Source organism: Cyprinodon variegatus, unplaced genomic scaffold, assembly GCF_000732505.1.
Source record: "Cyprinodon variegatus isolate N-32 unplaced genomic scaffold, C_variegatus-1.0 Scaffold1847, whole genome shotgun sequence".
Classification (NCBI taxonomy): Eukaryota; Metazoa; Chordata; class Actinopteri; order Cyprinodontiformes; family Cyprinodontidae; genus Cyprinodon; species Cyprinodon variegatus.
In genome coordinates, this window is record NW_015152300.1 from 26,925 (window position 1) to 37,316 (window position 10,392).

The 10,392-nt window shown below is 39.8% G+C and overlaps 1 protein-coding gene and 1 long non-coding RNA gene across 2 annotated transcripts in view; both read left to right on the top strand.

Moving 5' to 3' along the window:
- The window catches only part of LOC107104689, a 1,041-nt gene extending 530 nt beyond the window's left edge, over positions 1 to 511 (top strand). The window contains exons 2-3 of the long non-coding RNA XR_001482278.1: positions 51 to 163; positions 473 to 511. This is a non-coding gene — a long non-coding RNA (uncharacterized LOC107104689). The remainder of the gene's footprint in view (positions 1 to 50; positions 164 to 472) is intronic.
- A 1,229-nt stretch (positions 512 to 1,740) lies between these two features.
- The window catches only part of LOC107104687 (nuclear GTPase SLIP-GC-like), a 13,080-nt gene continuing 4,428 nt past the window's right edge, over positions 1,741 to 10,392 (top strand). The window contains exons 1-6 of the mRNA XM_015404743.1: positions 1,741 to 1,786; positions 2,207 to 2,300; positions 6,302 to 6,518; positions 6,607 to 6,822; positions 7,316 to 7,522; positions 7,762 to 7,937. Coding sequence (XP_015260229.1) covers positions 1,741 to 1,786; positions 2,207 to 2,300; positions 6,302 to 6,518; positions 6,607 to 6,822; positions 7,316 to 7,522; positions 7,762 to 7,937 — 956 coding nt within the window. The remainder of the gene's footprint in view (positions 1,787 to 2,206; positions 2,301 to 6,301; positions 6,519 to 6,606; positions 6,823 to 7,315; positions 7,523 to 7,761; positions 7,938 to 10,392) is intronic.

The following is a 10,392-nucleotide window of genomic DNA, read 5'->3' on the forward strand; positions in this document are numbered from 1 at the left end:
TATATATATTCTTTAATCAATAAAATAACAAGAGTACTTTTGGATTTCAGATGAAGGGAATGACTCTGAAAGTCTTTATTGTCTTGGGAATGAAGACATTAATGAGTTGATTCCAAAAATGGGACCAAGGTCAAAGTTTAAAAACGGACTCAGTCAGTTGAAGGTAATGTTAACTTACAAATAGAATATGTTTTTATTTGGGTGTTTTATTAGTATGCTATCATAATTGTTAATAATAGTAATAACAATGAAGACACATAAACAATGTCCACAAATTATAAGGGATAGACTAAGTTGTTTTGGGACTGCAAAAAAATATTTTACAAGGAGGAATAAAATCCCAACCAGATGATAAAAAATTTTCCTATACAATTCATATACAATTTATTCTTCTATTGGGTTAAATAGTTTAAAATCTTTTTTAGTTTTTGTTTTAAGTTGGAAGCTTTGTAAAGGAGTAATGTATTTGCAGGGTCAACAGAGGGCAGAAGAAGCTGCTAGTACATCTAAGGTGAGAAAATATACCAGTGGATTTTTGCTTCATTCATATAAAGCAAAAATCCAACAAGCATTCTAATTATGTCCCTGTACAGAATTATGCTATGCAAATAAACTTGCCTTGTCAAGATCTGATGCGGTAATGTTTCTCAGCAAGTGTACACAAAGGATGAAACGGTTTAGCATTAACAGAATTTATTCTAGCTGGAACAATTATTCAAAACAAAAAATAAAACACATAAATTAATTAATCTTCAGCAGAGACAACAAATTTCTAAATGATAAGATTTTATAAAACTGAAGTTAAACAAAAAAGGAAAATAAGCAAGAATGTGTGTACAGTTCAAATACGTACACTCCATTCCATACTGCTATTACTATCAATTATAGCACTTATGTAAGGCCCCAACCACACAAATAAAGCTCAGGCTTAAACACAAAAACACTTTATTTGATTGGGGTTAAAACAATATTGTGGAAATTAAGGCTCCATTCACACCACAGGCCTAAATGATCAATTCAGATTTTTTTGTGAAAAGCTTACCGAGGATATTTAAACAAATTTTTGAATCTTCCGTTTGTGTTGATATAGTCTAAAGTAGATTCTTGAACCCTGGTCCTCCAAACCACTGTCCTGCATGTTTTCTATATGAGCATCAGCAGCCTGGGTGCCACCAGGGGCTGCAGCGATGTATTTGTAACCGTTTCATTGAAGTTTGGTGTTTGAAAGCAGGAAAAAACCTTGAACATGCAAAACAGTGGGTCCTGAGGTCATGAGTTTAAGACTACTGATCTAGGGCATTTTTTTTCTTTTGGACTGGTCTTTATTTAATGGATAAAGAATAATTCAAATCTGTTGTGTGTTTTTGATTATTTAAAATTATTATTAAACAACTGTTCAATTGCAAGAAATAAACACCTTCACCAGCTTAGAAATATATACTTTTATTACATCCTGGGATATAAAATATAAAAGTGTTTCGAAGATGTGCTTTTCTTCTTTTACTATAATACTATGCATTCTAAACCAATTTAAGCAGACTATGAGAAAACCATTTTTGGTAAAAGGAATATCTAAATTTGATGTTGAACAAATAATTTCTTTGAAGCTTATCATTTCTATTACCTCATAACAAACTCATCATACCAAATTAAAATTATCATATAATGTTTAAAAACACATAATAGAATTGTTTTAAATGGATGTTGTATTGACTGCCGTTTTTTTCGAGAAACACTCAAATGACATGTGTTCATCCTCAGACTTTACAATCCACCAGTGATACAAGTAAGAAATACACATACTGTATTTTACTGTTAAAAAACTTGATAGTAGAAATTACCAACAAACCTTTCTTTCTTTTTTTTTGACATGATGATGACAAGGAAAGAGAAAGGATGCTTTCCAGAGTGATTCCAGCAAAGATCAACCGACAGAAAAAAGGAAATGCAAAACTCCCATCTCCTCAGGTGTTTCTTTGAGAATATTGAAAAAACGAGAAACAATTATTCGGGAAAAAAAACAAAACAACAACATTTGTTTATGCCTATATTTTGGGCACAAAGTGGTAAACTACCTGGAAACAGCTGAGAAATGATACCTCTGTGGTTACAGAGTATTCTACAGAATTGATACTGAAAGACCCACTTAGATTTTGTTTCAATTTATGCTTTGACATGACTTTTTTTTTTTTACTTTCACTTACAGATTTATCGATTTTATTTAATGTAAAAAACATAATGGCAGATGTCCATGCAAAACTGCCTAACCAAAAGGACGCAAAGGTTAACAATTTTTTGAAGTAAGTACTTTTCTGTGTTCGTGGACAGTCTTGGACAGTCTGGTCCAAAATCACAAATTATTTTGGTTTTGATTCATCAATATATATATATATATATATATATATATATATATATATATATATATATATATATATATATATATATATATATATGCCCGGGTTAACAAGGTCCGCATCAGATGCTAGGGAACCAGGGCATCTTGATGAGAAATGGGCTGCTGGAATAAGACATACATGGACTAGAGCAGAAAACTTGGACCTCTGCTTTCATGCAGAGATTATGGGATATATGGATGCTTCAAAATCCATCATCAACACTGACAAAGAAACAACTCCTAACTCCTCCTAACTCCAACATCCGCAAACTGCAGCTCCTATCACAACTAGAAATTGATGAGGTACAACTGACATGCTGCTGCAAGGGGAGTCAGGACAACAGTTCAACAGGGAGATTTCATCATCATCCTGACACTCAGAGATTGGGTCCCAAGTCCCAATAACAACAACAAGCCCACTAAACATAAGGGCGCCTGACCTACGACTGCAAATCATAACCAAACTGGACCCTCTAGTACGACGACCAAGACTGCCAAGGCTTCTTCTAGGAGATGTAAATGCAGCACTACATACTATCCCTACTAAGAACATAACTGAGACTAATGAGCTGATCTACGCCACAGCTACAGTGATCCTAGAGATGCTTGGCTATAACATAAACACCACAGGCCACAAAGAGCATTAACTCCCATGGAGGAGAAGGCTGGAGGCCAAGATCAAGGCAACACGAAGAGAGGTTAGTCAGCTCTCAGACCTGCAGAAAGGTGTAGGGAAGAAACTGCCAAACAAAGACTCACCGCCCTGGGCACCCGCCTAAAGAAATACAAGGGAGAAGCAGAAGCCAGGAGAACAAACCAGATGTTCTCCACCAACCCATCCAAAGTGTACTCACAGTGGCAGGATAATAATACAAGATCAGATCCACCCAGGGCTGAGACTGAACAGTACTGGAGGAACATATGGGACAAGGAGGCATCCCACAACACCAATGCTCAGTGGCTAGTGGATCTAAGAACAGATCACAGCAATCTCCCAGAACAAGAACCAGTGACCGTTACAACGGCAGACGTCCAAGAAAGAGCGGCAGGTATGAAGAGCTGGACAGCACCAAAAAACTAACCGCACTTCATGCACACCTGGCAGCACAAATGAACCAACTGCTGATGGATGGGACCCACCCAGAATGGTTAACCCAAGGACGTACAATTCTGATCATGAAGGATCCCCAGAAGGGAACAATCCCATCCAACTACCGGCCAATAACTTACAACTGTACAACATGGAAGCTCCTGTCAGGCATCATAGCAGTTAAGATGAGTAGGCACAAGGCTCAATACATGCACTCTTCCCAGAAGGGAATAGGCAGTAACACCAGAGGAGCCAAGCACCAGCTACTGGTGGATAGAGCAGTCACTCGAGACTGTAAGACCTGGCAGACAAATCTGTGCACTGCCTGGATTGACTATAAGAAAGCCTACGACTCAATGCCACACACATGGATACTGGAATGCTTGGAAATGTACAAGATCAACAGGACACTAATAGCCTTTATCAAGAACTCAATGAAGCTGTGGAAAACAAGTCTGGAAGCCAACGCAAAGCCAATTGCACAAGTCACCATCAAATGCGGCATATACCAAGGCGATGCACTATTCCCACTGCTGTTCTGCATAGGCCTGAACCCCCTCAGCCAGATCATCACAAAGACTGGCTATGGATACCATTCCAAAGCGGAACAATTATCAGTCACCTCCTCTACATGGATGACGTCAAGCTGTATTCCAGGAGTGAACGAGACATCGACTCACTGATCCACACTACCAGGATCTACAGCAACGACATTGGAATGTCATTCGGACTAGACAAATGCGGTCGCATGGTCTCAAAGAGAGGGAAGATGATAAGAACCAAGGGATTGGAACTACCAGAAGGCCACATTACAGTTGTTCAGGTCACCTACAAATACCTCAGGGTGCCAAAGGCTAACAGAAACCACAAGGAGACAGCAGAAAGACCGCCACAGCCAAATATCAACAAAGAGTAAGGCAGGTCCTGAAAAGTCAGCTGAATGGGAAAAACAAGATCCAAGCCATCAACACATATGACCTGCCAGTCATCAGATACCCCGCTGGTATAATAAACTGGCCAAAGGAGGAGATAGAGGCTACTGACATTAAGATAAGAAAGCTCTTCACAATGCATGGAGGGTTTTCCCCCCAAATCCAGCACTCTGAGACTGTATACTAAGCGTAGCGAGGGAGGCCGGGGGCTAGTGAATATCAAGACCACTGTCCAGGATGAAACAACTAAGATCCAGGAGTACATCAGAAAGATGGCTCCCAAAGACAAATGGCTTGGCGAATACCTAAGGCAGGAGAAAACCGAAAGTGAGGACAAGAAAGATGAAGGAGAACGATCATGGAGGGACAAGCCGCTGCACGGCGTATACCACAGACAAATAGTAGAGGTGGCTGATATCAAAAAATCCTACCAGTGGCTGGAAAAGGCTGGAATGAAGGACAGCACAGAGGCACTAATCATGGCAGCACAAGAACAGGCACTCAGTACAAGATCAAAAGAGGCCGGGGTCTACCACACCAGGCAGGACCCCCGGTTCAGACTGTGCAAAGATGCCTCTGAAATAATACAGCACATAACAGCAGGGTGTAAAATGCAGGCAGGAAGTGCATACATGGAACGCCATAACCAGGTAGCTGTCATAGTGTACAGGTGCCATGAGTATGGGCTGGAAGTCCCAAGGTCAAAATGGAAGACACCTCCTAAGGTAGTTGAGAATGACTGAGCTAAGATCCTATGGGACTTCAAGATCCAGACTGACAAACAGGTGATGGCTAACCAACCAGACATCGTATTGATCGACAAACAGCAGAAGAAGGCAGTAGTGATAGATGTAGAAGTTAAACAGGCGGAGAAGTGTTGCTCTGAACACTGCTCAACCGGAACTTTAAAGTGAGGGAAAGACACAGCGGTTAGTACAGACTCAGTGGGGAATTTGACTTGTGAACTTGGAGAAGAGGATTTGGTTGCCGAATCACGTTTCCAGAGAAGTCATTGTATTATTGACTCCTGTCTGTGTGCCGTGGTTCCAGTGTTTGTCTGATTCGGTGGAGGGCGGAACATGGTTTACCCAGAATGCGGTTGATAGTTGGTGAATGGAGAAACTGACTGCCACTCAGATTTCCTGCGGTACTTGAACGGGTCGTAGTGGAGAATAATCCCTTTCTCAGAGAGAAGCTCAAACAATCTCTTGGGGAAAGTGGATCCAAACCTCCTGTTTGAACCCCAACTCAGTTTGAAGCTCAGTTGATCCTTCCAGAGAGTGAAGGTCCGAGAAATCCAGTTTGCAGGATGACTTCCTGCCGAGAGGCAAAGACAAAAAACAAAGTTAAACTCAGGTAGACAAAAACTCAGCTTGACTCAGCAAAAACTCAGCTTGGCTAGAATACCATAAACTGGCAAACACTCTGGCATCGAAGTAGTGGCAGTGAGCAGCTTAAGAACACTCCGTTTAATGAGGAAACCATCAGCAGATGTGTGAGGAGGCGGAACAGAACCAGCCGCCTCCTGGTGGATGAAGGGAGACAAACACAGAAACACAAACACAAAAACAGGAGTCCTAAAATCTTAGTGCTACATAATTTACGTGTAAATTCAAATACTTAATAATATATTTGCTATATGTTTATGAAATTAATGAAAAAATTATTGTATTTCAGACATTTTGGTAATGTGTTTCAAATATATAAACCTTGATGATGTATTAAAAAATTCCATCCATATTTAATATGCATTCATATTAAATTAGCATATTTAATATGCATGCATTTATCAAAGTAATACAAAGCTATGCTTCAAAGTTTACCCTAATCTTTTACTTGAATTTGAAAGGTTGTTCAAGGTTTAAAAGTTTAGTTTCTCAACAGGACTAAAATAATGAATTTGGACACGGAAAAAAGAGAGCTGGTTGGAGTCTTTGGGAAAACAGGAGCTGGAAAGACATCTTTGATAAATGCTATCATTGAAGAGGAAAGGCTTTTACCATCTGGAAGTTTCGGTGCTTGTACCTCAGTCATGATCAAAGTGGAGGCTAACAGGCTCAACCATAAATATGAGGCAGAGGTTGAGTTTCTCACAAAGGAGGTAAACTATAGATGTATTTGTCTTCTTTTCAAATACCTTTCAAATACATTTGTTTCACATATTTATATTAAAATCACCTCTTTTTCAGGAGTGGAAAGAAGAATTGAGCAACAGAGATCAATTTCCTAAGGATAACGAAGATCAGGAGAAAGATGAAGAATATCATGATCTTGTTGAAAAACTGTCTGCAATTTATGGGGAAGACTGGAAATGGAAAACTACTGATCAACTCATGGAGCACAAATACTTCAGGGAAATTCCAGAATTTCGTCACTCGATACGAAAAACCTTTACATGTGAATCAGTAAGACAAATATATGTGAATCATTTGTCTAATGTTTTGTGACTTTTCAAAAACTTTTATTTTAATGTGAAGGGTTTACAAGATTATAATAAGTTCTCATAAGATTCATGTTGTGGAGCCAAAATAAAGTCACTAGCCGTGACTAGGGGCAGAGCTTTTGATGTAGGATTTAACAAAAAATTATATTAAATTTAGGAAGCTGGTGGACTGCTTTTTGGCATGGTGTGGAAACTATCATCTTGTATTGAACGGGATATTATTGGCTTTTTTTAGAATAAAACTAGAACAGGTCAAACACCATTATGATCAATTGAGAATAAGTGGATGTGGAGCATAAATATTTGTGTGTCTACCTGAACAATAAAATGGATTGGAAACAGTCTGGAATGGAAAGAATAGACTGTACTTGACCGTACTGCTTGAGGAAGCATAGGATATCCTGTTCTAAAACTGACTTTTTCACAATGCATACAATTTTTATTTTGTTTTGCAGGCTGAAGCTCTATCTGCAAAGATGATCAAATACACACGAAGTGACACAAAACAAGAAGGAGATGAGGTTTTAAATAGGTGGTATTGGCCACTGGTGAAGTGTGTCACTGTCAGGGTGCCACATACAAATTTTCTACAACATGTCACACTTGTGGACCTTCCAGGAAATGGAGACCGAAACAAAAGCAGAGATGAGATGTGGAAAGGGGTAATATATACTTTATTATTGAGGATTTGACTGAAGCCTGATTATTATTATCCCCGGTTCCCTCACGATGGCTGCCCACTGCTCCCCAAGGGGATGGGTTAAATGCAGAGAAGTAATTTCCCTCTGGGGTTATGAGAGTATATAAAATCAAAAAAAAACAAAATGATATGCTGTCACTAATAGTACTAGTTGTTATTGTAGTAGCAGAGTTATTAATTGCTATGCATATATCACCCCAGATTGTTAGAAACTGTTCAACTGTGTGGATTGTATCTAACATCGAACGAGCAACATCAGAAAGCGAATCCTGGGAGATCCTAAAAAGTGCAAGCAGCCTCCTTGGAAACGGAGGGGAATGTCGGCACATCCACTTTATCTGCACCAAGTCTGATGTTATTGAAGATTCAAATGATAAGTAAGTGAGTTATTACATGTAATTAAATCCAATCCACTTCATTTATATACTGTAGCACATTTCAACTAAAATGTTCCAAAGAGCTGCACACACAACTATAACCATTACCTCCACCCGTCTGTAAGTCTAAAACAATAAATATAAATAAAACAGTTTAAAACAATAACTACAATCAAATAAATATATAGCAATAGCGGACCACACAACTTACGCAATGATAAAAGCCAGAGAATAAAAGTGAGTCTCTAAACATTCCACCATGGTAGCCATATGCATATTGAGGGACAGAGCATTCCACAGCTTTGGGCGGACAACAGAAAATACTCTGTCCCCTCTGATTTTCCATTTTATCTTAGGAATCACAAGCTAGACCTGGCTCTCAGACCTCAAAGCAAGCAGGGGACAGATTTGGATGAGGTCTGTTGTACTGTGGCAGCAGTCTATTCAAGGTTTTAAAAACTAACAATATTTTAAAATCAATTTTAAACTTAACAAGGAGCCAGTGCAAACACACAAGGATAGGGATGATGCGTTGTTTTACATATGGAGGTTTTCCCCTGCTCAGTGTAACTAGGCTCTTCCTTCCAGGGGAGAGAAGGTCCAGGAATCCAGTAACACAGGAAAGCTTCCTGTCGGGAAGCAAAGACAAAAACTCGTTAGACTCACAGAAACATAGCTAGGTTAGACTCAGCTAAACTCAGCTTGGCTAGAGTACCCGAAACTGGCAAACACTCTGGCGTCGAGGTAGTGACAGCCCCCTGCTCAAATACTCTTACAGATAATGATCCAATGAGCTGCAGGTCTGCAGGGAGGGAAAACGAAGACAGGGCACCTCCTGGTGGTGGAAAAGGAAAACACACAAACAGGCCACACAAACTGGGTTCCTAACACTTTGTAACCCGAGTGGGTCTAAAGTGCCATTTTAATCTAAAAAAAGGTTGCAACTGTGCAAAAAACGCATTTCTCTAAGATTTTAGATACCAAGAGTAGTTTGGAAATTGGGCGATAATTTGCCAAATTTGCATGGTCAAGGCTAGGCTAGGGCTAGGCATAGTACCAGAAGGCAAGCTGCTGTTGATGATCTCCCTGACAGAAGGGCCAATGGTGTCCCAAACCTCTTTGAAAGAATGAGGAGGGAACAGGTCTGTGGGACAGGAAGAGGATTTTAGTTTGTTTAAATATCCCTATGAGCACAGACAATGACGCAGACACAAACTGACAAAAAACATCTGAGCACTGAGTGAACACTGACTAACACTATGAAGAGATAGATATGTTGGCCCTTATAGCAGCAACCTTCTCAGTAAAAAAGGAGAGGATTTTTTTTACTTGCATGTTTTCCTTGTCATCTCCAATGTAGTGGACTGATTCAGATTGAAAACAGAACACATTGTTTTAAAAAGAACTTGAAGCTTACTGATACAAGTCAAGATCTAGTAAGAAAAATACTAACTTTGTCAGCTTTAACTGGACTTTGATATTATCTGCAGTACTCTCTAAGAATCACCTCCAAGTGATTCTTCTTCCACCTATGCTCCACTCTCTGACACTCACGCTGAACTGTGTTTGTAGTGTCATTGAGCAACAGTTCGAGCTTTGGCTTAGGACAAATGGCTCTAAGAGGAGCAACACTGTCTAGGGCTTCAGAGTGGGTGGAAATAAAAGAGTTCAACAATTGCTCCATGTCCATGAATGCAGGGGAGTTTAGATGATCCAGACAAGATGCAGTAAAAGAAAAAGAGGAGAAAAAGCAGCGGCCATGTTGGGTTTAATAACCAAAGCAAATTAGACAGCTTCGCCTCCAAGTCCAAAGTAAGAACAAACATGACAGGACTGTGGTCAGAGAACATGGCATCCCAACAACGACATATTTAACGAGAAAACCACTAGACAGCACAATTGCACAAGCACTTGTGTTGGGCCAGTGACATGTTGTTTAAACTCAAAAGCTTTCCACAAGTCTAAAAACTCACTGGCCATGGGCTTAGAAGGACAACATACATGCACATCAAAATCCCCGACAATTAAAACCCTGTCATAACTCGTGAGCACACAAGCAACAAATTCAGAAAAGTCCTTAATAAACAACTGGGTAGACTTATTCTGACTTGTTTGCACCACGAATAGTCCACGATTGCACCGTTTCCCTTATTTTTAGCCATTCTTTATGATTATACACCAGCCGGTCCTTGTGACAGATGTTCAAATGAGCATAAAACAAAAAAACTGAGCAGAGACAAACGGCGTACCAGACACTGCATGAAAAGTGAGATTTTCGTCACCGTAAACCCCCGTAAACTCCCGCAGATCTGCCTGATTTTCGTCAGTTTCCGACAATTTGCAACCTGTGCTTGTCCGCGTTTGTCGTGCCACAAATTGTCGGAAACGGACTCTGACGTGTGTGGAGAGCGATCAGCTGTACTAATGGCCCTAATTAGCATATGAATGCAGCAAA